This window comes from Phanerochaete carnosa (genome assembly GCF_000300595.1).
Source record: "Phanerochaete carnosa HHB-10118-sp unplaced genomic scaffold PHACAscaffold_10, whole genome shotgun sequence".
Classification (NCBI taxonomy): Eukaryota; Fungi; Basidiomycota; class Agaricomycetes; order Polyporales; family Phanerochaetaceae; genus Phanerochaete; species Phanerochaete carnosa.
Genome location: NW_006767637.1, coordinates 131,531 through 159,303, shown reverse-complemented (window position 1 = coordinate 159,303; position 27,773 = coordinate 131,531). Strand labels below are relative to the sequence as shown.

At 54.5% G+C, this 27,773-nt stretch overlaps 6 protein-coding genes across 6 annotated transcripts; 2 read left to right on the top strand and 4 right to left on the bottom strand.

Annotated features, from left to right (window-relative positions):
- Nucleotides 1-52: 52 nt before the first annotated feature.
- Nucleotides 53-1,055, bottom strand: PHACADRAFT_103818 (uncharacterized protein; the record flags this gene model as incomplete). The annotated part of the gene is made up of 5 exons (XM_007399983.1): nucleotides 53-204; nucleotides 297-437; nucleotides 503-614; nucleotides 672-780; nucleotides 964-1,055. 5 exons carry the CDS (start codon nucleotides 1,053-1,055, stop codon nucleotides 53-55), a joined length of 606 nt encoding a protein of 201 aa, XP_007400045.1.
- A 1,014-nt stretch (nucleotides 1,056-2,069) lies between these two features.
- PHACADRAFT_151282 (uncharacterized protein) lies at nucleotides 2,070-8,577 on the top strand. The gene is made up of 18 exons (XM_007399982.1): nucleotides 2,070-2,410; nucleotides 2,470-2,536; nucleotides 2,596-2,720; nucleotides 2,771-2,842; nucleotides 2,896-3,019; nucleotides 3,075-3,363; nucleotides 3,425-3,532; nucleotides 3,611-4,032; nucleotides 4,056-4,347; nucleotides 4,397-4,494; nucleotides 4,545-4,611; nucleotides 4,653-4,688; nucleotides 4,960-5,096; nucleotides 5,148-5,262; nucleotides 5,311-5,651; nucleotides 5,705-5,789; nucleotides 5,842-6,083; nucleotides 6,138-8,577. Exons 1-18 carry the CDS (start codon nucleotides 2,127-2,129, stop codon nucleotides 6,246-6,248), a joined length of 3,015 nt encoding a protein of 1,004 aa, XP_007400044.1. The 5' UTR covers nucleotides 2,070-2,126; the 3' UTR covers nucleotides 6,249-8,577.
- Nucleotides 8,578-10,189: 1,612 nt separating this feature from the next.
- Nucleotides 10,190-10,983, bottom strand: PHACADRAFT_69516 (uncharacterized protein; the record flags this gene model as incomplete). The annotated part of the gene is made up of 2 exons (XM_007399981.1): nucleotides 10,190-10,807; nucleotides 10,864-10,983. Coding segments are annotated over 2 exons (738 nt in total), but the record flags the coding sequence as incomplete, so codon positions are not given.
- A 2,407-nt stretch (nucleotides 10,984-13,390) lies between these two features.
- PHACADRAFT_262753 (uncharacterized protein) lies at nucleotides 13,391-14,226 on the bottom strand. The gene has a single exon (XM_007399980.1). The coding sequence runs from the start codon at nucleotides 14,167-14,169 to the stop codon at nucleotides 13,939-13,941; it is 231 nt and encodes a 76-aa protein (XP_007400042.1). The 5' UTR covers nucleotides 14,170-14,226; the 3' UTR covers nucleotides 13,391-13,938.
- Nucleotides 14,227-17,205: 2,979 nt separating this feature from the next.
- PHACADRAFT_60980 (uncharacterized protein) lies at nucleotides 17,206-17,787 on the bottom strand (the record flags this gene model as incomplete). Its single annotated transcript, XM_007399979.1, has 2 exons — nucleotides 17,206-17,646; nucleotides 17,701-17,787. Coding segments are annotated over 2 exons (528 nt in total), but the record flags the coding sequence as incomplete, so codon positions are not given.
- A 4,732-nt stretch (nucleotides 17,788-22,519) lies between these two features.
- PHACADRAFT_212798 (uncharacterized protein) lies at nucleotides 22,520-26,515 on the top strand (the record flags this gene model as incomplete). Its single annotated transcript, XM_007399978.1, has 3 exons — nucleotides 22,520-22,597; nucleotides 22,654-24,910; nucleotides 24,969-26,515. 3 exons carry the CDS (start codon nucleotides 22,520-22,522, stop codon nucleotides 25,868-25,870), a joined length of 3,237 nt encoding a protein of 1,078 aa, XP_007400040.1. The 3' UTR covers nucleotides 25,871-26,515.
- Between the last annotated feature and the right edge of the window lie 1,258 nt (nucleotides 26,516-27,773).

Sequence of the window (27,773 nt, the reverse complement as noted above, 5' to 3'; positions counted from 1 at the left end):
TACATGCGCCCACAGCCTACGCCTGGAACCTGAATGTCTAGTGCAACCGGCGTCAGTATTGTCTCATGCTACAAAGCTGCAAAGAGCAACAGGAACTCACCGCCTCAGACACCGGCCCAAACGCATTCTCGAAGGCAGCGACATCGCCGACGAGGACAAAAACGCCTTCGTCAGGGACATAGACAAGTCTGTTGGTGGGAGTGGCTGCACAAGGTACCGTCAGCACTCTTCGTGAATCTCCAGCCCCGGCACAGACGACGACGGGAGAAGGGGCATGAAGCCATGGAGCCACTCACATCCGTCGCTGTTCACCCACTGCGCTCGGAGGCCGTCTCCGCCATTGCGGAAGCTCCAGATCGCGCTCTCGGCAGCCTCCTGGATCTCAGTCGCAGCGGTGAAGGAGTTGTCGATGTTCTGTGGGGTGGCGAGCGGGTCGGCTGAAGCACGCGCGAGTAGCTATGATCAGCTCGGTGAGCACCACAAACGCGCTTTTTACGCTTACTCTCAGTGACACCGCCGATGTAAACGTAGTTGGAGCTCCCATCACGGAGATCGGGGCTGTCGTTCGCGTAGCCGGAAATGCCGCCGATGTAGGAGTACGCCTGGTAGCCATTCTGGTTTCAACGTGTCAGCCGCCTGCATCCCGCGTCCAACCAGAGTTGCCCACGTACAGAAGAGACAATGCCAAACGGCGAACCCGTGCAGTTGTTGATGGTGACCGTGAGCGCGTCATCACGCGTCGTAGTGTAGCCGTACTCGCCAAACTCGTTGCCGTTCCTGCTGAGGTAGCCGTCGAGCGCGGGGCGGTCGGCGCCGCGGCCATCGGGGGCGGTGACGTGGATGACACCGTTGCGCGGCGCGCACCCGCCCGATGGAGAGTTCCCTCCTCCAGGCGTCGCGGAAGGGCGTGGGCGCGCACGCTGTGTGCGGTCTGCAGACGCGCGTCAGTGGGCTCCGGGCAACGAGAGGAGAGGGCGAGGCGGCGTACCTGCAGCGCGCCGGAAGTGGGGCTTCTTGGGTGGGAGCCCGCGGCGCATGCGCTCGCCGTTGGTCATTGCCGACTCGACAGGATTGAGGACAGTGTTGAGCGGGTTGAACGAACTCACGGCACCTGGGACGGCGCTGAGCGCGGAGAGGCCAGAGAGTTGGCCTGTGCCTGCAGCGGGGGTGGCGAGCGCGCTCGAGGCTAGGACGCCGACGAGTGCGAGCAGACGGAGAGGGGAATGCATCCTGAAAGTCGTGCGCGGTCGTGAGAGGTCGTGAGAGGTGTGTGGGACGGTCGACGTGAAGGAGCGTGGGGTAGTAGCGAGTGTGCGGCTGACGAGGTGTCAGCTGGGTGTAGGCTGGACGAGAGGAAGTCGGATGTCTCGTCTCAGTCCAACCGTCGGCCTCTTATACGATCTCTGAGAACGGAAGGTGCGCGAAGCCCGCTGTGTTTGGAAGGTCCTGTTCATTTTCCGCCATCTAAACTTGGAGAGTTACCTTTTCTGGTCGAGGCGTCGAGTGCTTCGTAGTCGGTCTTCGGCGCAGCTAGTCTCGGCCCTTGATGTTTCTCGCTCTCGCGGGGGACATCAACTCGTGGCTGCTGTAACTGTAGTTGTGCTGTTGTGGCTGGGCTGAAGTGTTGAAGCACCGGGGAGCTTGGATAGTACCTATATATGTAGCTTCCGAAGCACAGCTCAGAGCCCGTTGCTTGGCAGAATAACTGAACACGTCGACAGCTAAATTTTTGCGTAGGAAATACCGTACGGAAAGTGCAGATTTATACGGCTGGTATCAAGGTGCGGGCACTAACTATACCGATTTCGAAGAGACAAAGGATTGAGAAGAAACATTGGCAGCACCGCGGTCAAGCATAGGCGGTCCTGTGGGGCATGGGGGCATTCTTACTGTGGGAATATCCTCTGAATCCTGATGTTACATGGTAAGCGAAGTAGGTTAAGACGCCGCAAGCATTGCTGAATCGCAGACGCGCAAACTCCGCGCAGACCGACACGTGACGTAATGGAGATTACAAGCACCTCCGACGGCGAATTTATTGGCAAGGGGAAGTGCTATGAAGAGTTCAGCTGGATTCAACATGACGACTCCACGCACGAGCCAACCCCCACTTGCTCTAAACCACAATGTCCCCGCCAGCTCAGTCTGCGAACGAGAAAGGCTCGCCGCAGATGCACGACGAGAAAGCTGACGAGCACACCCTCAGCAACAGACCTCACGTTCCCCTCTCCTCAGCTGCCCCTACAAGCACCAAGAAACCCTTGCTGGATAGGCTGCATCTGCCTGATTGGGTCATAACTAATCTGCGTTCTTCAAGGTCTAGGAGGGTATGGCTTAGATGCTGGACCGTATCTTGGGTCGCCTACGTCATTCTGCTGCCCAATGCATCTCTGAAGGAGTTAGGAAACGTGTACGTGACCTTTAGTGACCTTTAAAAAATCAGCCGTAAAATTTATTCCGAATCTGCAGTGCTATCTTTGCGTTCCTCGCAAGCTTCATGGCGCCTGCGAATTTGCCAGTGCAGTTCTTCCTATTCGTCAGTTGGCTTTATCCTTCCCCCTGTGCCTGTCTGTGGCTGATTGCACACCCATCCAGGTCCTTACGGCTATGATCCTTGGCCTGTGTTTGGGATGGGCACTGGGTGCAGCCGCCATGAGAGCTGCTCTCGCCTCCAGGAACCAGCTCCTCCTCCAACAAAGTCTTCAAACGGAAGCTCAAAGGTGCGTACATATTCAGCCATGTCGCTGCTTCCGATCTCACTCCCGTACAGCGCCGCAGGCTTGGCCAACCCGGACGCCCTGTTCCAAGCCGATGTATTTGCTGGCAAATTTCTCGACACTGCGTGGGTGTATTTACAACGAAGTCGATTGCCCTGCTCACTGCTAGGGGTCGCAGATCATCCATCATTTTTGGAGCCTTCTTGGGGCTTGGTTGCTTCCTCTTCGCTCTGATGCGATCATATGCGCCAAAGTTGTTGCTTACGAGCGTTTTTGGCACTATCGCTCTGGATATCTTTTGCGTAAGCCCTTTGCCCTTTGTCCGTGTCTTGCGCTCTTGCCGGAGCTTATGCTCAGAACTACGGTGCTTTATTCCCTTTTCCCCAGTATACCCTCATGAATTCGCTCCTCGAGTCAATTGCGTGCTATATCGGCATCGGCATGGTTTGCACACTATTCATCTTCCCCGAGACCTTGAATCATGCAACACTGGTGTCCACTTCTGCCTTGGTGGGACGTCTGACAGACATTGTCGAACTGCAGCACCAGATCCTCAACGTTTCCCCCGATGACCTCGCTGAAGGGACGCCGTTCGCTTCCAAGATGCAAGGTTTGCGAACGGCAGTCTTGGCGGAAATTCAGCAAAGTATGTACTTTCACCACTTGCATTGAGGAATCCTTGGATAATAACTCATTTTAGGGGGCAGTGACGAGCTCCCTGAATTTCATTGGGGGCGAGTTCAGCTGGGGCAAATGGAATGCCGAGGATATCACAGGAATGAAAGAGCCGCTTGTCCTCGTGGTTAACCGGGCAGGTAGTACATGCGTGTGTATCTACATTTGCGAATAATACTTACATCGCGTTTTCAGCTGCCCTACATATCTTCGCGAAGCTAGCCGGGCGCCCTTCTTCGCGCGAGCCAAATCCGCCCCTTTCCCAGAAGCCTCCACTTCATCTGGCGCACCTTCTTCAGCCGCTGAGGACGCTCACGGATTCACCGGTGACACACCTCTCCTGCGCCAGCTCCACCAGCTGCACAATACCGCAGAGTTGACCTACTCTGTGCGCATGCAGGACGTTATGCCCGTGATCGAGGAGTCCACCGCCGACCTGCGTTCCGCCTGTTCCAATGGTCTGCGCGCGACGAAGACAGTGCTCGACGGCATCAACACACGGCGGTATGCCCGCCAGGGCGCCGAAGATTCCGACCAACACCTGACCGACCTCGACGCTGCATTTGAGCGCCTGCGCACCGCACTCGAGGAGTTCAAGACCTCGCGCCGAATGCAGCTCTTGCGTCCGTTTGACAGTTGCGTCCGTTTGACAGCGTTCTCGAGGATGCGAGGACGTCGGAGTCGCTGCGACCAAGCGCCGTCCCCCTGCGCAGCCTCTACATCTCGTTTGTCTTCGCAACTAACCTCGTCGTGCTTACCGAAGCGATCGCCGGGCTGATGGAGTACGTTCAGCTGACAGCCCACAAGCGGAAAAAGAACCGTTTGTGGGCTCCTGGCGGGCTGCGCGCTCTGGGGAGGGCCATCATGTCCCGGGGGGACGCGAGCGACCAGGCGGCAGGCGAAGATTACGCGCCTCGGCCTAATGAAGAGGTCAAGGAAGAGGAGGGACCGTATCGTGCGCGATAAAGCTGTTTTCTCCAGTACGATGACTGACGTCCGGATAGGACGCGACCCTGATAGTAGGCCACCCACGAATGCTTTGCAAAGAGTTGCCAACGGCCTGCACACTCTGTATAAATGGATCAAAACACCTGAAGCCCTGGTACGTGCAGCCACGACTTTTTCCTCTCCGTCTTTCTGACGTTAGGATAGTTCTGCTTTAGATATGCTGTCATCTCCGTGGCGTTATACATACCGGCCGTAGTTCGTACGAGTGCAAGTAAATCTGCTCTTTCGCATCGATGAATGCGTACTGACAAGTCGAAAAGAATTTATCTACATTAATAAGGGCCTCTGGTATACCGAACAGCATACATTAAAGGAATGTGGACTGACCTAATGCGCTTTTAGGTCCCTCATCATGGCACAGACGACGTTGAATGTATTCGTATCCGATCAGATATTCAAGTAAGAATCGTACTGTCACGGTTATGCGCGGTATAAACAAGATTAAATCTAGTTACTTTACTCGTCTGCTCGGCACATTCATTGGTGCTGTACTGGGTCTTCTCTCTTGGTAGATAGGTGCGTTGTTCGATGCTCTTGTGTGTCTTGTGTATAAGCTGAGTTTTTACTTCAGGCGACGCGAAAAGCAACTGTAACCCGTACGGCTCTGCCGCTACGGTTGCTGTCTTCTTGGTTCACCTCATCTTCCTGAGGCTGTTCTCTCCGCCGCAGTACCTGTCGGGTGTGATGATTGGCGGTGTGGGTATCCGCGTTGTATATGCATTCCTGGGCTAATTGCTACAGCTGTAGTCGACTTACATGCTGGTCCCAGGGTACTCCTGGATTGATGGGCATTTACCAACTGTTGGTAATCCGGGGCTTGGGTGGGATGTGGCATGGAGGCGCTTCGTCAACGTGATCATCGGTACGCTACGCCTTCTTAACCCCGGGCGAGGCTTACATTCCCCCGCAGGCAGCGCCGCGTCGTTCGTTGTAATGATGCTTCCCCCCAAGTCCGGACGCAAAGCCGTCCGGCTACGCAATTCCTCTCACATATCCACGATCTCTTTTCTGTACTCGGACATCATGGCCGTATGGATCGATAGCGCCAGCGTGCGCCACGTACATGGATCCTTGGCCGAGCTCCTCCCGAACGCGCGCAAGCAGTTTCTCAAGCTCGCGACGCAGCTCCAGGCGGTCAAGAGTCAAACAACAATAGCCAAGTGGGAGGGCAGCATCCGCGGCGCATGGCCATTCGAGGAGTACATGAAGCTTGCGAACGTGCAGACTGACATGATGAGCAGTCTTGCCCTGGTGCGTCGTGTGCCTGTGGCCTGATGCGGAAGCGCTGACATCCCTCCATCAAGCTTGCAAGCGCATTGGCTCAGGTCGACCCTGCGATGCGTGCCAGCTTCCTTCAGCGCACGATGGCTGTCAACCCCAACTTTTTCAGTCGCCATGCCTCTCTGTCTCACGCCTGCAACTGACTTTCTGTAGATCTCAGATGTGATGGCCACCTTCTCACTGGTCTCACAGGCCTTGCGCACGGGGGAACCTCTCCCGCAGCCCTTCCACCAGAACTTTCTCGATAGACTACATTATCATGGCACTGTCGAAAGGCAAACCTTCGCCGAGAACGATGACAATGCCAAGGACTTGGTACACAAGAGCAACCCCGAGCAGATCGCAAACTACGAGTTCATGTTCTATGCCACCGCGATCTGTGCCGTGTTCCAGGTGGTAGAGGTGGGTTTTTTGTTGGGCTCTGAGATGCGTGAAGCAGCTGACTGGGCCACCCAGGGATTAAATGAGCTGCATGAAATCACAGCAAGGCTTTGTGGTGCAATTCCTTTGCAGGGGTGGACGAAGTGGAGAGCGGAGTATGACCAGACACATGCCATGAAGGCATGATTGTATTACCGGCATACGATTCTTGACGATGCTTATTATTCGGTATGCCACTGTCTCTTGTAGCTTCTTTATGTACTGTACGTCCTTTTCATCACCACTAATGTTAATTGTGAAAATAATTTAGGCAAGCTAGCGAGCCCGCGCCCTCGTAGGTTGTGTGATACATTTCTTTCTTCAGCCAGCATTGGATACAACTCGCATGGGACATTCATGGCTCAAGTCACTCGTGCTCGAACCCCTCAAAATGCACCTCTAGTCGCTCCCCGTCCCCCTCTCGCACCGCCGTCGGCCGCGCAGCGTACGTCCCCACCTGCATCAGGCCTTCATGCTCGAACGCCCATGTCACCTCTCGTATCGGCACCTCGTCCCGCACGCCATCGCGCACAACATACACGAACAGCGATGAGCCAGTTTCCGTTGCCGCGTTGACGGCCTCGCGCTCGAGTTCGATCGTGACGCCTGGCTCAGACGTATGTGAGGAGGAGAGGGGCAGCGATGTAAGGCTCCAGTCGGACCACTCCCGCGAGGCTACGACGCTGACGGTCGGCCTGCCGTGGTAGAACTCGATGCCCGCCTTCAGCCAGAAGCGTCCGGTGACGCTTGTGAACCCTCCGTCCCCTCCTGCGTCTCCAGCACTTGTCGCGTCCGACGAAGGGCCCGGAAACACGATGAAAAGCCCGCCCTGGTCGTACAACCTCTCCCAATGCGCGCGGACCGTGACGCGTACACGCTTGAACGTGCGGGACTCGACGCCCACGAGCTGCGTCGGCGCGTTCGCGCTGTCTATCGACGGCGGCTTCCGCCAGAAGTCGGTCTTCGGGGCAGCGATGAGTGTGGAGGACTCAGGCATTGTAGTGAGTATATCTCAGCTCAGACTCAAGATGGCGTGGCGAGTGGAAGTAGATGGCAAGGAGGGAGGTGCCCGTGAGAGGGATGAAGAAGGACGCCAGTCCTTCCGCCGAGGATATGCCGGCGGGTGCGCGCGCGAGCTTGAAAACTGTTACAATTGAGTTTCTTCACTGTGGTATACTCACATGAATTTCCAGACTCCGGCATAGCCCATCGTACATTCCGACGAGGTCACCGTTAGGACCGCCGCCGATTGTTGATACCTAGAGGCGGCGGCACGGCTATACAAATCTGGTCTAAAGCACTAGATGTGTAAAAGTACGTTCCCTACCTCAGTACATAACGACTGCGTTCACTCGCCGAACTTCTTGCCCTTCTCGCCATCGGCCTCGACCTGATCTCAATCTGGCTGACCACACGCCTACTTCCTCTCCTGCCGCGATATCCTATCTCGTCCTCGGTTAGCTGGTTAAGGCCACTCTGGTATCAATGCCCCCTTCGTCGACCTGTGCACTATCTTCGGCCGCATCATCTTCTGTTGCGTCGTCTCCTTCATTCGCATAACCTTCAATGTGGTCGTCTTCTTCGCTCGTAGGTACGTCAAAGTGGACTCTTTTACTGCCAGCGGTATCTTGACTATCTATTTGCTGTCTTCTGTTCATCGGCCCTTCTTCTGCGTCTCCGTGCTTTCCTGCGGCGCCCGCGTTCACCGGCAACTCCTCCGCATCCCGACCAAAGCTACTAGACCCTCCAATCAGCAGCCTCTGGTACTGTCTCTCCTGTGACGGCATGTGCTGGACTGACTGGACTGCTGACTGCGAAGCCAGCGGGTGGTCGGTGACACCCACGAATCTTAGCGCCGACGGACCTGCAGTGACGTAGGAGGGGCCAACGGGTCCAACTTCTGGTTGTTGCGACGCAAGCCGCCTCCGCTCTTGAAGTCTCGCGAGTCTTGAGTATCTCGTTACATACTCAGGCGGGACGAAGGACCCAAGGGAAACGACGAGCTCGTCCGGAAAGATTGGCTCGCGCGTGGATGAACAAGGAGTCGAAGTACCGCCACCGTTTTCGACAGACTCCACGATGTCGAGACACTCCATGGCGAGCTTTCGGTCCTCGGCAAGCAGCTCGTCCGGGGTGAGAGATGCAGGAGCACACGTATAGTATTGCGCGCTCTCGACGCGCCATCTTTTCTCGGAGGTATACTTGCGTAGGGCAGCGTTTATTGCATTGCAGAGCGTCCGCGTTGTTGACCTTGAGACCATCCGCTCGATACTCAGCAGAGATGACGATGATGACGACGACGACGACGTCTGGGTCTCTGGATCCTCCTTGGCGTGTCCCACGCATAGCCGGATGTGGAGGTAGCAAAAGCGAACTATGTCAATTGGGCGAGATTCTTGTCCGTCGTCATACATGCCGTTCACGTATTGTTGTGCAACCATCATTGAATTATCCAACATAGCCGTCTGATCTGGGCAGAGCAAGTGAATAAAAGCACTGTAAGTAATAACCGGAAACATACCATTGGCATGGCTGCTGGTAAACGCGTCCATGCAGAATTGCAGCATATATGCACGTGGTGCATGTGTAAGGTGGTGTAGCGATGAGAATGTAAGAGATAATGCGATGTAGGCATAACGCGGATCTCCCCAGAATGCAGCAAGATTTGCGGTTGCATACCCTCTTCTGCCGATTAGGTCCGATAACTCCCAGAAAATGTGGACAGACTCTTTGAAACCGATGAGGGAAGATGGATCTTCTGACTTGCTCTGCCACAGCAGCGCAAAGTGGATGAGATCCCAAATGTCTTCTAATATCGGACGTGCCATCCGGTGCTGGAAGAGGTCCGGTTCTTGGGATAGGACTACATACAGCGGTTGCGGCTCGGTGCTGGGAGAGTTTGAGCGGTATGGGCGAAGAAGTTCGGCATACATGCAGTATACCGCGAGTATGGAGCCAGATTCTTGGCCGTCGTTCTCATAAACCAGACGCAGCCGATCAGTTAGTGGGCGAAATACGAATGACTTCTCATCCAGGCGTGGGATTATCCATTGCGCAATGGAATACGCTGCGAGGTCTGGCGACTCTTTGTTGTGGGCGAGAAGGTGGCGAAGACATGTAACCGCAGAAGGAGGAAGCGAATGCGGGGAGCTGGAGAGAAGGAGCAATGTGGTCTTGTGGAGCCAGTCAGGGCTAGACTCGAGCAAGGGGCCTCTAGGTTTTCGGCGATCTGCCAAGTCGGCGAGCATCTCCATGAAAGTGTTCCATGCTCCAAGAGACAGCAACGTGAAGTCGGGAATGGCGCGCAGCCTCACTGGAAGGAGATACTCAGCGTCACCACCAAGGCGTGTAGCGATGAGATGAACGATGAATGAAAGAGACTTGGAAATGTCGTGCGAGTGCCGCTTCAACAGCTCTAGCACTGCTGGAAGCTGGCTGTCATTCGCCATGAGTGAAGCTATGTAAAATAGGATGTTGCCCTGCGTGTCCTGCTCCGACGCTAGGCACAGCCTGTCGAAGAATGGACGAAAATCAAATTCCTGTTCGTCGGGTAACTCGGGTTGTGGGGTTATCCATCGAACGAACCCTCCACTGGTAAATGACCCTGATGCATCGACGAGAAGACTGCGAAGGCACGCCAAGGCGGGGTTGGGGAGTGGGTAATGAGAAGTGGAGAGAAGGAGTAACGTCGTCTTGTACAACCAGCCTGGGCTGGAAGCGAGTAAGGGCCCAGGCTGGCAACGTCCCGCCAAATCGGCGAGCATCTCCATGAAAGTAGCCCATGCCTGTCGGGACAGCGGCGTGAGGTTTGGAATGCGACGTAGCCTAGGAGAACGGAGGTAGACGGCATCGCTTCCGGCGCGGCTCACAATGAGTTCGACGATAAAATCGAGTGAATCCCGAGGATCCGAGCGCTGCTTGAACGCGTTCCACATTGTCGGAAGTAGGCTGTCGTCCGCCATAATGGCGTCCATGGACAGCAGCATGTCCTTGTCGTCCTTGTCGCCGGTGATTACCTGATCCTCTTCATCGTCAATGCCAGCCTCAGGTCGGCCTGCTGGAAGGGAAGCGAACGAGCGACGTATCCTCATAACGACTCGTGTTCTCACTGCTCGCACTACGGACTTAAGCAGAGGAATCTTGTATGGGCATCGGGGTGAGACGAGTGGTGCGAGTGTAGTAACGACGATGAAGAAGGCCCAACCGGAGACAAGCGGTACGCTGGTGAAGTACACGTGCTCATCGACATTCGCAGTGAAGAAGCAGAGCCCAGCGAAGAACAGGCCGAGAGAGAGCTGGATAAGCATGGGCAATACGGCGGCGATCTCAAAGACCTTCCACTTCTCGAGCCCAGGTCTTCGGTACTGGCGTGCACGGAGACGCTCTTGCGGTGCAGTGTGTTCAATAGCGAGGTACTCCCGCAGCCACTGCTTGACGAGCATACTGAGCGACGCGGTTGCGAGGCTGATGATGAGGCTTGCAAACCAGAGACCGTTGACGCGGACGGCCCACAGCGGAACCGTGAAATGGGGAAGGATAGGAGATGGCTGGGCGGCGGAGTCAAGGGTACCAGAAGTGATGGTATAACTTTGCGTTTGTACAACGATGCGCTCGAGTAGGAAGACTATCTGAGTATTTGGGTCAGGCCGAAGGTCCGTGTACGATTCAACGACGAAAGCCGACAGCACGGCTGAATACAGGCCAGTCTGTAACCGGATACGAGTATAAGAATATAACAAGAGAGACGCCTGGTTAGACTCACGAATACTAGTAGAGTGTCTATGTCTTCTTTGCAGTTCTGAACCTTGTCTTCGTCGAATCCACGCACAGTTTTCGCCATCGTTTGCCATCCGGCTGGGGGTGAAACCTCTACATAACGTACGCCGCTGGTGGGCTTTATTGCGCATCCTTTTAAATGAAACACAAGCTTAGATAAATACAGGGCGTACCGGAGGTTCTTGCTGCGGCATGCTTTGTGCGAAGATGGAAAGGTCAGACCGCGAGAAGCAGGGGTGGCGAGAGAGATAGGGAGTCAAAAGCAGCTTTATACCACTCTTGCTAGCCTGTGTACACATATAGGACATGCTCACAGCATCTGAAGCACTCTCACGACATTACAAGAGAACCACTCGTGCGGCATGCTACAAATGATTGGACGAGCAAGCGGGGTTATTGATAACGTGGTACGGAGGAATAGAACGCGGCCATACCTGGAATAGATGCAGAGATGACTGCGGGTTCATGAATTCGTGCACCAAATGTTCTATAGGGTTTTTGTGATGTGGTTGAATTAGAAACAACAGTGTTTGTCCCACCAATATGGTTGAGCACGGTGGCATGATGCGGGCCAGGATATTTGGAACCAGTGGTGGAGAGCATAGCATGTGGTCCATCGTCCGTGTCGGTCTTTCATGTTCGTGGTAAAAATGTGCCGTACCATGCACGTATCGCATCCTAGGATAATATGCACAGCGTTCGGGAGATGGAAACGCCAGACAAATTAATTATATGTGTAAATTGCAGGGGTGGTGGCGGTACAATATTAACATCTTCCGGGCTGCTATTGTGGCGAATGGGGTCGGAATTCTGCGTGCAGACATCGAGCAAGATAGCGAGCATGGAGACCGTAGCAAAGCGGTAATGTAAGACCCCGGATACTTGCAACGCCATGTGGGCCGCGCCTCACACTGCGGAAGGGATCTGTAGGCGTTGGCGAGAGGAACACCGACATTCAGTAGCTGCAAGATTTGATACAGGTGTGCATAATGCTGCTATTCTGTATTGTACAGGATTATTTTTAAATCCTTGTAATTCTCGGAATGTGCCCCTGCAGCGCGACATGTCTGAGGGGAAGTCAAGTTGTAGCATATAAAATGAAATAAAAGATAAAAATAAAGAACAAAAACATGTAAATAGTACATCATATGCTTGTGTTCTATGCTATTATAGACCTCCCAAAGCCAGAGACAAACCAGAGAGCAAGCCAGATGGGCTGGGGCAAGTGCCCGTCAACTTCTCGCGCTGAAATGGTTAATTCAAACCATAAGGTCTCTATAATATCTGTGTGGTAAGCCGGGTAAGCAATTGGTTGAACGGTGTGCTTACTTCTCTGCGCGCCGCTAATCCATCCGCTCCTACACAATGGCGGTGCACACCCACCCTGCTCCTCTGACCAAGCTATGCTATCTTATAAAGAAGCGACTCTCCTACCTCGGCTTTATGATTCCTAGATGGTTGAGCATGAAGATGTCGTCACAATGGCCGAACTGGCCCTGACTCTCAAGGTCTCAAGATCCTTCATGTCGACGGATCCCTCTACCAGCCTGGACCAGGCCGTCCTTGCAGGTCTTCATCCTTCGTGACGCTGTCCGTGTATCAGATGTGATGGGCTCTCGTACCAGAGTATGACTTCCCATCTGCCGCTTGCACGTCACTCCCTTCCGAGAAGGCCCTACTCAGCGGAGGCAATGAGGGCGATGTTGGACTGGATGACATTGATGGCACATTGTATGTATCTCTCGCCCATCCTCTACTGGCTCTGATCAACGAGTTAACGACCCATGCGTCACAGCGTAAGTGCATCGATAAGGGCGTCACTTTCCTCGCAGACGACTCTGCGTACCATGTCATTGTCGCCGACTCGTTCTCTCTTCCGGTCTTTCCAAGTCGCTATTCCGGAACTATTCTCTGAGCCCCCCGCGCTGCGCGCAATACCGCGACCATTCAGCGTTGGTCGCATCACCTTCGTACCCGTTTATCTTGCACTTGCACAAACACGACGCACCAGCACCCTCGGCCTCGCATCTGTACAATCTGAAGGTGCCAGTGCAAGTGATCTATGCTCCCTTGCCTCCTTTAAACTCGATGCCGAACCTGCTGGATATGCGTATGGTCTCCTCAGGTGACATCTTTCATGGGGCCGCCCGGTTGACTCTAAACGACACAGCAGCTTCATCGAATCTCTCCCCTCCCCTCTCCCCGAGTCCCTCTTCCCTGGCCAAACTCAATATCTTGTATATCTTGCCTGATATGATTGATCTAACCAGCGAGCATTCATCGCCGCCTTTAATACAGCTACCGCGGTTAACGGCACCTCAAGCATGCGATGCGAACACATACCTTTGCAAGCCGATCTTTGCAAATCCCATTGGGCCGGCGGTCGTGCAGTGAATGACGGTGATGCTGCAAGCGACGTGCACGATACAGACGATCTCCTCGCACAATCCCATGCTAGCACTCTCGTTCAAGCGCAGATGACAAAATGCTCAGAATCGGCCAGTAGACGAATAAAATTTTCACCGCAACGTCGATCGTGCGGGCGCAGGATTGCCAGCTATTGGGCCACCGCCGGCATACCTAGTGATCTACAACGCAGAGCTGCTGCTGTTGTCGACGCCGATACCGATGGGTGGTTTGCTGCATTTTCTATGCTCCGCGGATGACCCTCTGCTCCTACGGCTTCTTTCTCTTTGCCAGATCTTAGGCTTGTTGAACTTGTGTAACAATCACGAAGGTCACTCAGGCTGGTAACGGATTGTATTCATAGGTGGCAGTATCTTCGCCTGACGTTTTCCGGCGCTTTGCTTAATATATCCTATTTATTGCACTTCATCTATCTGAGATGGTATCTACAGGCCGTCCGATCGCAAACTGAGGTGTAGGAACAGTGGTTTCGACTATTGGGAGCATAGGCAGCTTCTGTGGGGTTAGGGCCAGCGCCACAGATCCCACGCTAAGTACTTCTCTCTGAACGTTGTCGTTCGCCACAAAGTTTGTGCTATCTTCGTCACGGCCCTTGATGCCATCTCGTGCTGGTGTCTCATGCCCACTTCCACTCCTACTTCGACTTCCGACCTGGCCTCCAACTCAGCGGGCTAATGTGGCCTGTTATGACAACTTGCTTTTCGTTGACCGCACTGTCTTCATCCGCCCCATGTCTTTTCGCATCGCCTTCGATCACAACATCTCCTTCGTCTTCGGTCGTAGCGTCGCCAGCTTCGTCAAAGCGTATCTCGCCTCTCATAGAAGTGTCACCATGATCAACGCCCGGTTCTTCCGAGTCGTTCATCGATCCCTCGTCAAGGACGGTTTCTCCTGTGATGGCCCATCCTGGGCTGACCGGACCGCCGATGATCGCGAGGACAGCGAGGGCTCAGGGGCGTCCTTTGTCGATGGCGCATCCGCACGACTGGAGGGGCCTGTGGGCCCGGCTACTAGCTGTGGTGGTTGAAGCCGCTCTCGCTCCTGGAGCGTCGCAAGCCTCGGGTACTTCGAAACTTCTTCTGGCAAGATGAAGAAGCCGAGTGCGGCAATGAGCCCGTCTGGGAAGGCCTTCTCGCGCGCAGGTGCGTCGGGACTTGAAGTGCCACCACCGCGCTCGATCGACTGTATGATGTCAAGGCACTCTCCGGCGAGCCGTCGATCCTCGGCAAATAGCTCGTCCGGTGTGCGAAGTGTAAGGAGATGATAGAAGCGTTTCACATACTTGGCACGCCACCTTTCCTCTCCGGAGTACTTGCGTAGAGCAGCGCTTGCGGCATCCCAGAGGCTCGTCCATGTGGCTGGCGTTGGAATCGTCGCGCCATGATCAGACGGAGGCGATGTTATCACAGTCGGTGGACTTCCTTTGATGTGCTCCGAGTATAGCCGGATGTGAAGGTAGCAAAAGCGGACCATGTCTATCGGGTCGAATGTATCTTTGTCGTACTGATTGTCCATAAACTGGCGCGCAACTTTTGTTGAATTCTCCGCAATCTTTGCCTTGTCTGGACGGAGCAAGTGAATGGAAGCACTGTGGATAAATACTGCATAACATACCATGGCTACCAGCAAACGTATCCATGCACAGCTGCAGTTTATATGTCCGTGGGGCATGTGTATATTGATGTAGTGACGAAAATGTGCGAGATAATGCAAGATAAGTGCAAGGCGACTCTCTCCAAAATGCAGCAAGGATTGCAGTCGCATCGGCTCTCCTACCCATCCTATCCGACAACTCCCAGAGAATTAGGGCAGACATATCTTGGCCTTGGAGGGTACGGGAGCCGTCAGTCCTGCTTTCAAACAGTAGCACCGAGCGAATAAGGTTCCAGATGTCGTCTAATATTGGGCGTGCCAACTGTTGTTCGAAGAGTTCCGGTTCTTGAGACAATAGCGCATACAGCAATCGCGGCTGCGGGCTGGGAGAGTTTGAGCGGTATGGGCGAAGAAGTTCCGCATACATAAAAAGTATTGCGTATAGACAGCCACCGTCTTGGCCGCTGGCTTCGTAGACTGGTTGTAGACGATCGAAGAGCGGGCGGAAGACGAACGGCTCCTCATCGACACCTGGGACTATCCATTTCGCGATCGAGTGCCCCGCGGTCCATCCCTCTGCATCGGCAAGGAGGCCGCGAAGACAGACCACCACAGAGTCGGAGAGGGGATACGGGGAGACAGAGAGAAGGAGCAATGTTGTCTTGTACAGCCAGTCGGGACTCGAGATGAGCAGGGGACCGCTGGGTTCACGGCAGTCTGCCAAGTCCACGAGCATTTCCATCAGTTTGTCCCATGTCTGGCGGGGTATTGACGAGAGATCCGGAATGGAGCGTAGCCTGACGGGAAGGAGGTACTCGGCGTCGGCACCAAGATGGCAAATGATGACGTGGGTGATGAAAGAGAGGCATCGCACAGGATCGCGTGTGGGCTGTATCAGCGCATTCCACATTGCTGGAAGGAGACCGTCGTCAGCTATAGTGGCGGCTACGGATAGTAGGATGTTCTTGTCGCCCCGGTTGCTGCGATCATCAGCTCCAGGAGTTGGACGGAATAGCGAACGAAGGTCGAACCCCTGCTCATCCTGCCCTGGAGCTATCCATTGCGCAATCGGCTTCGCTGCAGCCAGCCCTGGTGCGTCAGGAAGAAGTATCCGGATGCATGCCAGGGCAGAGCTGGAAAGCGGATATGGGGAACTGGAGAGAAGGAGTAGTGTCGTCTTGTGCAGCCAGTCGGGGCTCGAGTCGACCAAGGGTCCACGAGGCTGGTGGAGGTCAACCAAGTCCGCGAGCATCTCCATGAAGATCTCCCATGTCTGATGGGACAACGAGGTGAGATCCGGGATGGAGCGCAGCCTGACAGGAAGGAGGTAACTGGCGTCAGCGCCAAGGCGACCGACAATGAGATAAGAGACAAAAGAAAGGGATCCGGCGGGGTCATGCGCGCGCCGCTTGAATATGTCGAGCATCGTCGGAAGGAGGCTATCGCTCGCCAGGACTGCAGCTATGGGTAGCAAGACATCCTTGTCGTCTTGTGCGCCTTTCTCCAAAGCTAGACACAGCCGATCGAATAAAGGACGAAGGTCAAATTCTTGCTCGTGGAAATGCGGGGTTACCCATTGAGCGAACATGTCCGCCCCTTCGAGCGACCCAGATGCGCCGACGAGAAGGCTGCGAAGAGACGCTTTTGCAGAGCTGGGGAGGGGGTAATGAGAGGTAGAGAGAAGGAGTAATATCGTCTTGTGCAGCCAGTCGGGGTTCGAGACAAGCGGAGTCTCGAGCTGACGACGGCCCGCCAAGTCGGCCAGCATCTCCATGAAAGTGATCCATGCTCGCCGGGACAGTGACGTGAGGTCCGGTATGCAGCGTGGCCTAGGGGAGTGGAGGTACTCGGCCTTGCTACCGGCGCGGCGCACGATGAGCTCGACGACGAAATCGAGTAAGTCTGCAGGATTAGAGCGCTCCTTCAACACCTCCCACATCGTCGGAAGCAGGTTGTCGTCCGCCATAATCGCGTCCATCGACAGTAGCATCTCCTTGTCATCTTGATCACCGGAAACCACCTGGTCCTCTTCGTCGTCAGTACTCATGACCGGTTCCGGCTCTGAGTGTCCGATCTGGCCAATTATGCTCGCCAGGTCCGCAAACAAGGAAGCCAGTGAACGACGCATCTTCATCGTCATTCGTATTCTCGTGGCCCGCATCATAGACTTGAGCAACGGCATCTTGTATGGGCATCGCGGCGAGAAAAGTGGTGCGAGTGTGCTGGCAACAAAGAAGAACGCCCAGCCGGAGACAAGCGGTATGCATGTGAGGCCCATCCGCTCATCGACATTCGCAGTGAAGAAGCAGAGTCCAGTGAAGAACAGGCCGAGCGACAGCTGAAGTAGCATGGGGAGTACAGCCGCAATCTCGAACACCTTCCATTTCTCTAGTCCTGGCTTGCGGTACTGGCGTGCACGGAGGCGCTCCTGCGGGGAAGTGTACTCGAATGCGAGATACTCGCGTAGCCACTGCTTGACCAGCATGCTGAATGACGCTGTCGCGAGGCTGACGATAAGACTCGCGAACCACAGACCGTTGACGCGGACGGCCCATAGCGGAGCGGTGAACTGGGGAGGGGCAGGTGCCAGTTGGGCGGTGGAGTTGAGGGTCCCGGATGTGATGGTGTAGCTCTGGGTCTGATTGGCGATGCGCTCGAGTAAGAAGGTCATCTGCGTGCTTGGGTCGGGCTGAAGATCGGTATAGGACTCGAGGACGAATGCTGATAGGACAGCCGAGTACAGACCGGTCTATCAACAGACATACATGTGAGAACGTAACGAGGGCGAGGTGTATCAACTCACGAATACTAGAAGCGTGTAGATATCTTCTTTACAGTCCTGAACTTTGTCTTCGTCGAATTCATGCACGGTCTTGGCCATTGTTTGCCACCCTGTTGGAGCTTACGACGGCCTGTCTCTCGTCACCGCTCACCAGTGACCACTTTCGCCGCTAGACCCCCACAGATTTGACCGCCTCTCATTACACCGAGAATGTCACAACACACAACGGGCAAAACCCGCATCCAGTTCCGCGCGAGGTGCGACTGGACATCATCTCCAGTACCGCATCCAGTACCACATCCAGTACCGCATCCAGTCGCGCAATCAGTCGTGGGAATTACTGTCGTGATTGGCTGAACCCCTCCAGAAAGGCAGTGTCAAGTACTAAAAATAGAAGTGATGCACTGCCCCAGTGCCCGACGCTGTCCACCCTTGAAGCTTGAAGCTTGAAGTTGTGTCAGTGTCCAAAGCAATTCTCAGATTATTTCGCCAGCCTATTTCTCAGGTGCCGGCTGAATAGCGGCACAGCGTGATGGCGTGATGGGAGATAAGCAATATTCCGCGCGCATTCTCAAGGCTACCTGCCAGATTGAGAGGCTTTCATGCGACTTTGAGTGCGCTGGCTGCTGAATTCACAGGGGCTAGCACCCCTCCGCCCGTGCACATCGACACTGTGGCCGTTAGCCAAATGAAGGGAACACCCAACCCTTCCTCGCCATAGCTCTTTGCTCGCCGAGGATGTGGCCCCGGAAATCGCCGCGCTGCTCACTGCGCGCTGAGCGCTGGGCGCATGCATCACATGGTCCCATGCAAGGGCGACGCGATTAGATTTGTGGCTTGTGACGCTATCAAATCTGTAGCCTTGACACAAGTTTCACGAGAACCAAAAATGTGTTATTTATGAATAAATATTTAGGCACCGCAGCAATTATTTCCACTGACACAAGGGTGGACAGCGTCGGGCACTGGGGCAGCACATCACTTCTATTTTTAGTACTTGACACTGCCTTTCTGGAGGGGTTCAGCCAATCATGACAGTAATTCCCACGACTGATTGCGCGACTGGATGCGGTACTGGATGTGGTACTGGATGCGGTACTGGAGATGATGTCCAGTCGCACCTCGCGCGGAACTGGATGCGGGGTTTGCCCGTTGTGACAGGAACCTCCGGTACGCCCTACATTCGTCTCGGCGGTATTTAGTTGATGGAGCTATGTGTTTCAGCTCACTGGAGGCGTACGATATGTCGAGGTTTCACCAATGTTGGGCTGCTTCCACCAGCTTGAAGCACGCGCGAACACGTTCACTGAGGTGCACAGCATCTGAGGCACTCTGATTCCCACGGTAATTCAGAGAAATTCCCTTTCGTGCGAGGACGAACCCACGAGCTGGCAGGACCCTTGTTAGTATGCCGCGAAGCACGGTGCAAGTACTCAATGGCATCAAAGCAGCAGTAGATTCACAAAGCTGTGCGTCTGCCGCACAACGATTCCGGTTCAGTGGGCTTTCGTTATTATCCAGCTATGCAAGGACATAGGAACCGGACACTACCATATTGCTGAGCACGCCAGTCTCTTCAAAACAGGCGTAAAAATGGTAGCGGCCACACCTACCATATACAGTAAGGGGTATACCCGAATTTACTCCGTCAGCCTACCACGACCTGAGCCTGTGCTTGTCTCACCTCGACCTGCTCTCAACACCGTCTTTCCTAGTGCTTCAACAAAGCTAGCCCCTCGTATTATCCTCATACACAAGCCACTTCATGCACTTAATTACGCCAGCATCTTCACCTGCATCATTTTGACACCACGACGCCAGCTCGTTCCCTAAGCTGGACGCTTGATGCTTCCTGAGAGGAGAGCGCGGAATAGCTGGACCAGGGCTGGACAAAGGACATGTTAACTTGGGATCTTGTGGTACGTAGTACTTTATCTTTCCCCCCTTCTCTCTCGCCAACAGATATGCCGCATATTCGCAGGTTCAGCTCACGGCTGTGCCCAGATGCAGTCGCAACCATCCCGACACACACACAAGCTTCCCGCACAGTTACTATGCATATAACCACAGTTCCGACATGGAACCAGCTCTCTGCTCATATCGCTCATAATTTGGCAGCTTCAAATCCGTTGCCGGCGGCACATCGACGTACAGTATCATCTTGGCCGATTCGTCCAATCTCGTCGGCTTCCGCCAGATAGCTTTCACGGCGAACTTCGCCGTGAGCTCTCGCCTAGCAGATAGACCTCAACGCCGAATGATCGAAGAACTCGTCGAGAATGCGCATGACATCTGACTTCGTCGCTGAGTACGCATAAGCTATCACACCAGCGTATCTCCACAGCTGAATCGGCGTTCCAGTATCCTCAGAGGAGCGATGTTGTATGTATGCGAGCCTAAGCAAGAAATTGAACCGATTTGGCCCTATAGCAGAGCTATCCACGATGAAGTCTCAGCTTGTCCGAGTTCAGTAATACGTTCTCGGACAAGTTGAGGGAGTTCGGGCGGGATCAACGTCAGCAGGCCCTTCAGATGAACAGGCCGCAGAAGAACATTCCCTTGGGTACCCGGCTGGTTACCAAGTTGGCCGCAGAATACATGGTGCGCGAGCCTTCGAAGCGTATCGCCACCGGTGAGAGCATTGCACGCTGTCTAACGTCACTAGCCATCTAACTCCAAGATACAGTCCGTTGCACGCTCGAGACCGCTCGGAGATTCGGTCCACATCTGCCGACTTCAACGCAGGTATCGCTCAACGTGGCGGGCGGGAGCGCTCGAAACGGGGCCGTCACGGTTCGCGGTATTGTTACATCGCCCGCGCCGTACATGCTCTTTTGGAGATCGTCAAAGCCACCACTAGATGTCAGGTCCATCGTGGGCACGCGGCCGCGTCAGTGATCGCCATGCTTGCCCTCGACTCAGCAGCGATGGTGGTAGACCCTGTCACGAGCAGGACCAGGGTGGGCTCAAAGCTTCACACCAGACTGTATGCGATCAAGATGGTTGATCAAGGTGTATTCGCAGATCGGAAGGCATGTCCTTCGTCCCATAGCTGTTACAGCATGGTTTCAAAGACTGCGTTCCACAAACCAGACAGTTCATCTCCCGCCACGAGAGCCTGGCCGCGCTTAAAAGCTCCGACAACTCGCTTGACCAGAAGATGTTCTATTCCCCGCGCGATGCGTTCGTCAACTCAGCGGCTGTCTCAGCGCTGACAGAGAATAGGAAGATCGCCGACGCGTAAGCGCCCATGTCTCGTCTCATCCGTGAATGCGTTCACTGCATACCCCAACCTCAACTTGACACTTCCGCGAGCTCTACTGCATCTTCAAGGTGGAGACGTATCTTACTCCGACGAGTGCCACAAGCCCTGTTCCCGAGCTTGTCCCGGTAATTGGCCCGGTGCGGTTCCGGGGTTGACACGAGTGGAGGCGACACAGCGGGCAATCGGTGCGGCCGGTATCGACGACAGGTCAGTCCGTGAATGTGTGTGTGGTGCCGCGCATCTGACAGCACTTTCGCAGGACCCTTCTAGAACGCATTCGTGGGCTTCGTACGCTCCGACGTGAATCTCGACTGGCACGCCAGAGATGTGCGTACTGTTGCGGGCTCGAGACCCTCTGCGTCTGTTGGGCGGCACAGCAGGCCCGTGCAGTTAGGGCCGGCAGGACGAAGTAGCTCACACAGGGTGGTAAGCGCAGTTTTTTTCTCAAGAAAACTCAGACAAAAGCGGCTAAACAAGGCCCCGTTATTCCTCGATTCTACGCCGATGCAAATTGAGGAGAAACCGGTGCAAAACCAGCCAAAAGGGTCTAAAACACAGTAAAACTGGCGGAAAAATGAGTTTTGCCTTCGGTTTTTTTCAGGTGAAAACCGGATAAAGTTGGGGCCTTGTTGGATCAGTTTTTGGCTAATTTTACGCCGGAAAAAAGTGCGCTTACCACCCAGTGTCAGGTGCGCATCCAAGACTTCTTCAAAGCGGTGCCGCAACTCACTACCTTCCCAGATCCAACTGTTCTGTGGTACCGCTCATCATGTTTGTGGGCGTGTTGTCTTCTGCAGGCTGTGGCACCGCGGCTATCCAGCGTCCTAGGATTTCGAAGCCTCAGATTCGCTGCTTGGTTCGTGCTATGCAGTTCGTACCCCACCTGCTAGGTGCTGAACATGTTCCCGCGTTAGGTCAATGGTGATCTCATGAGCTTTGTATTGTCGTCTGCGCTCTATACCCCCTACCTGAAATGATTTTCATTCGGATTAATTACCGATGTATGGCATGGTAAGCGCATCAATGGTGGTTATGTTCGAGGGCACAGGATAGCACGATTCTCACATGTCAATGTAGGGCAACTAGTACCGCCATCTGTTTTTCTTCTCGCCCGTTAGTTCTGTCTGATAGTTTCAAGACCAGATACTGACGATCATGACCGCCGCAATACACAGATCGGCGCACCATGTCATCCAAGAATAAGAAATTCGAGTGCACTCTAACCAGCATGGGATGGACGGCATATCTGCATTGCCGCGAGAAGCTGTTGTGACAGTGCAGGGAAAAGGCATGTCTGCATGACCGTGAGACGATGCCAAAGCGCGGACCGAGGGCTATTGGCGCCACAAAGGAAACGCCTTACCTCGGGTATCCTCCCAGAGGCGCTACCCTCTGTTGTCCGTTCCCCGCAACCCCGCTATCATCCATATCTCTCATCTTGCTTATGGCGGACCAGAACTCTACGGTGTGATCCCAATCGTACTCAACGCCTTTCTCGACTCATCATCGGGCTTCGTCATGCTCTAGGATCGCGTACGCTATGTCGAAGTGCCACCCCCAACAGGATGGCAAACGATGGCCGATTCTGTGCACGAGATCGACAAAGACAAGATTGAAAACTACAAAGACGACATTGACACCCTCCTAGTATTCGTGAGTTTGGCCGCGTCTAACCTATGTCGTGTTCTCACATATACGGACGGTAACAGGCTGGTCTGTACTCGGCCGTCCTTTCGGCATTCGTCGTCGAGTCGTACACAGACCTTCAGCCAGACCCGAACACCCAAATAACTTTCCTACTCGAGCGCATCGCTAATCAAACCCAGAGCTACACTATCACGTCCGGGACCCTTAACTCCACCGCCGAACCACCACCTGTCTTTCCCCGGTTCTCCGCTCCACTATGGGCTGTCCGCGTGAACGGCCTGTGGTTCGCGAGTCTCATCGTCAGCCTCGCCACTGCATCGTTCAGCATGCTGGTCAAGCAGTGGTTGCGCGAGTATCTCGCGGTCGAGTACACTGCTCCGCAGGAGCGTCTTCGTGCACGGCAGTACCGCAAGCCGGGAGTCGAGAAGTGGAAGGTTCTCGAGATTGCGGCCATGTTGCCGATGCTTCTCCAGCTGTCTCTCGGTCTGTTCTTCATCGGTCTCTGCATTTTCACTACGAATATCGACGAGCGCATGGGTCTGACCAGCGTCCCACTCATCTGCGGCTGGGCGTTTTTGTTCATTGCAACCACGCTCGCACCGCTTGTCTCGCCACGATGCCCGTACAAGATGCCATTGTTCAAGTCTGTCATGCGGGCCACAAGGATGCGGATCACGATGAAGATGCGCCGGTCATTGGCTTCGATCCTTGCAAGGGTGGTCACCGCGATTCGACCCTCACTCCAGGAGCCGGAAGTCTTTGAGTATAGCGGCCAGGAGGTGAAACAGAAGCAGACAGACATTGGGGAAGACGAAGAAGAGGATCAAGTTGTAACCCGTGACCAGGACGACAAAGATATCTTGCTATCCATGGACGCTATCATGGCAGACGATAATCTGCTTCCGGCAGTTTGGGACATATTCAAGCAACGCTCATACAGTCCTGCGCAGTCGCTCCCTTTCGTAGCTGAACTCCTCTTGAACCGTGTGGGAGCCGAGGCGAATTATCTCCGTTCGATCAGGCCACGCTGCGTTCCGGACCTCACACCGCTGTCCCGACGAGCGTGGATCGCCTTCACAGAGATGCTTGCCGATTTAGCAGGCCGGCGGGGGTCTAATGGACCTTTAAATCCGACCAGCCCTGACTGGCTGTACAAAGCAGTACTACTCCTTCTCTCCACCTCCCGCTACCCGCACCATAGCTCTGCATTGGCATGCCTTCGTAACCTCCTCGGCGATGCATCCGGATCATTTGCAGGAGTGAAAATGTTCGCTCAATGGATAACACCGCGCTACCGCGAGCAAGAATTCGACCTTCGCCCATTATTCGATCGGCTGCATCTAGCTTCCGAACAGGATGCCACCCAAGACAACAAGGAGATCTTACTGTCCATAGCTTTAATCTTGGCGAATAACAACCTCCTTCCGACAGTGCTGAGAATGTTAAGGCAGGCCACGCACGTCCCCACCCGATCTCTCTCTGTTATCACTCATCTTATCGTTGGTCATCTTGGTACCGACGCTGAGCACCTCCTTCCTACCAGGCTGCGCGCTGTCCCGGATCTCACATCGATGCCCAGCCAGGCATGGGACACGCTGATGGAGATGCTCGCGAACTTGGCAGACCGCCGCGAAGACGATGGCCCCTTGCTCGTCTCGAGTCCCGACTGGCTGCACAAGACAGCATTGCTCCTTCTCTCCACCTCTCCGCATCCACTTCCCAAGTCTGCGGTGGCCTGTCTTCGTGGCCTTCTTGCTGATGAAGAGGGATTCACTGCGGCGCACTCGATCGCAACATGGATAATCCCAGGCGTCGATGAGAAACCGTTCGTCTTCAGCCCGCTCTTCGATCGTCTACATCCTGTCTACGAAGCCAGCGGTCAAGACAGTGGCTGTCTATACGCGATACTTTTCATGTATGCGGAACTTCTTCGCCCATACCGCTCAGGCTCCTTCGGGGAGCAGCCGCAATCGCTGTATACGGTATTGTCTCAGGAACCGGAACTTTTCGAAAAACAGTCGGCACGCCCAATATTAGACGACATCTGGAATCTTATCCACCTGGTGTCACCATTTGATAGCAATGATGACAGCCCACATACCCTCGAAGGCCAAGATGAATCTTCGCATATTCTCTGGGAATTCTCGGACCGCATGGGCAGGAGAGGCGATGCGACTGCAAGCCTTGCCGCCTTCTGGGGAAGGCTCGAGTCCGCTTACTTCGCATTATCTCAAACATTTCCGTCGCTACATCACTTTACACATGCACCGCGTGCATACATGCTGCAATTGTGCATGGATGCTTTTTCCGGTAGCCAAGGTATGTTCTGCAGCACTTATTCACAGGGCTTCTGTTTATATTCGCTTGCTCTGGACAGAGCAAGAAAAGATGTTGGATAATTCCACAAGTACTGCGCAGCTTTATGCGGGCGATGCGTTCGATGACACAGAAAGGTTCTACACAACGAGTATGGTTCGCTTCTGTTACCTTCACCTCCGGCTATATGCGGAATGCATTGAGAATGGTCCGCCGACTGCGATAGCATTGCCCCTTTCAGATCAAGCTACGACAGCGACGGTTCCAAAGCCAGCTACATGGACGAGCCTCTGGAATGCAATAAATGCCGCCCTACGCAAGTACTTCGTAGAAACAAAGTGGGATATTGGATACGAGGAATTCTACTATCATCTCCGTACACTTCGCACCCCGAGTGAGTTGCTTGCCGAGGATCGACGGCTCGCCGGAGAGTGCCTCGACGTCATGCAATCGGTCGAGCGCAGCAGCGATACTTCAAGCCCCGACGCATCCGCGCGCGAGCCAGCCTTCCCAGATGAGCTCATCACCGCACTCGGCTTCCTCATTCTTCCACAGGACGTCTCGAAGTATCCGAGGCTCGTGAAGCTCCAGGAGCATGAGCGTCCTGGATCGCCACGACCAGTAACCGGACCCACCTCTGGTTCTGCGAATACGCCATCGACAAGGGATGCCATCGAGTCCTCGCCGTCTTCGCGACCGGCGATCCAGTCACCCCAGGTCGTACCATTGCGGGAGAAACCATCTTCGATGAAGTCGAATGGGAGGTCTCGTCACATTGACCGAGACGCGAAGGAGTCACAGGTGGGCGTGGGCGGCACACGACGGCGCGCAAGCACGGTGGAAGGGCCGACGAACGAAGGGCCGCACGCCGGTCGTCGTGATACTGCCACAAGGAGAAAAGTGCGCTTTGTTGTGCCTGATGAAGGTACGAGCGAAGAAGACGATACGGGCGAGAGAGACTAGGGTGCGGGCGAAAATGATGGTGCAAACGAAGAGGACGACGTGAGCACAGAGGAGGATGTGAATGACGATGCAGACGGAAGGCAGTGCGCAGGTTGACGAAGGAGATTTCGATGTGGAAGATAGCCCCGGTCAGCTCATGGAGCCGAGAAGGCCCGCGCAGCACGAAACGAACTGCTTGATCTACCAGACCGTTCAACATGGAACTCGAAGCCAGGCAAAGCAGCATACCTGCTCGCTCCTTGCATGCATCATTCAGCTTCAAGGGCGGTTGCTGTTCCGTTGGAGGGCGGGGATGTTTCGCGCGTTTCGCGAGCGGTGAAACTGATTCGTGTCGAAACGGAGTTCACATGCAGAGCAAACCGCGTAGAGCTTGCACATTGGTACAGTTATAACATATTCCAAACATAGCCGAATGTTAGGTGTGTGAATACTGCTACTTCATCAGTGGTTTCAAAGAGTACACACTGCAAGTTCCCAGCCTAACTTCCAACCAGTTCTCCGTAAACTACTCTGTACTACACTCTTCTCATGGAATGCCAGGACGTCGGGCATCCTGAAACAAATTCGGTAGCATGTGGATATCCACAGGCGTAGTTCGATGGTTGGGACATGCTACAGCGTGCATCTATGATGGCCAGAACTTGTGCAGGACGAGGGGCCCCGGGGAGCCTCACAGACTTCAGTCAATCCAAGTCGTGCCCATGGGAAGCAGCAAGATGAATACAGTTGCGCTGAGTGTTATGGGTGACCGGTGCCGATGAGGCCTTGAGGGTGTGTCGAGACGATAAAGGTGAAGGTCGAGCGAGGTGAGAGCGTGGGAATAGAATGCCATCTATGGCGCCAGCCCCAACCCAGCCTGCGAGCCATCAACGGTCCAGGAAATTCCGACCAGAAGCGTATTCTATACTGTCCGTAAGTTGGGCAACACTTGGACAACTTGGTCTTTGTGAGCTGTCTATACTGCAGGTAGCCGATACATCACACAAGAACGTTGCCACGCACCCCGGACTGTTACGATGCGCATCCGAGTCCTGCAACTGGCCCAATGCAGCTCTGCTGCGTGGTTGCATCCCTTGATCCCGACCAGAATTCTGTTCGAGCAATCTAATCACTTCTATGCCGGTCATTATGGTGCCTGTGTTGGTCATCCTATTCAACGCTTGCGATACATGATTCTATGCGCAGCGGTAACAGCTTCAAGGGCGTCACACAGTCGCTGTTGCGCATGTGCATTTAATTCATTATGCCACCTTCCATCTCCAGGAGGCTGTGAATTTTGCCTTAAGATGCAATGGAAGGTGTGCGGCACGTCTCTACCACAAGTACGAGCCCCGCGGTTGAATATAGACAGCGCCGAATAGTCGACGGAGGGAAGACATAATATTGTGCAGATAACGATATACAAGAGAGCATACGTATTTTGCGAGAGGTTGCTAGCTGGCGGCGAACATCGAATTCTTTCGCACAGAGTCGCAGACCAACTTCAAGGGCAGCACCGGGAATGCTCGAGCGGATGGCACGTCAGTTGGGTTAGGGCAGGCGCCACAACAACCGGTCTCACGCACGACCTCCTGCTCTTGTTCTCCTCTCAGCACCACCATCAGTCTTGGGATCCTCGACCTTTTCTCGTGTTACGTTTACGTTGTTCCCCTCGTTTCCTTAAGAGCCCTCTTATCACCTCCTTTCTCCTCAACTCAAGCGGCGTCTAAACACCCATGCTGCTTTGATCTGCAACCCTGCCCATCTATACCTCCATCGTCTTGCTACCCCTCATCCACGATACACAACGAGAACCGTTCGCGACCTACAACCTCATACGACTGCACGCAGAATCACTTACGCGGGTTCTGTCCCGTTGTCCTGTATGCGCGTCAGTTGCCGTGCACGCATGCGACGGCACCCA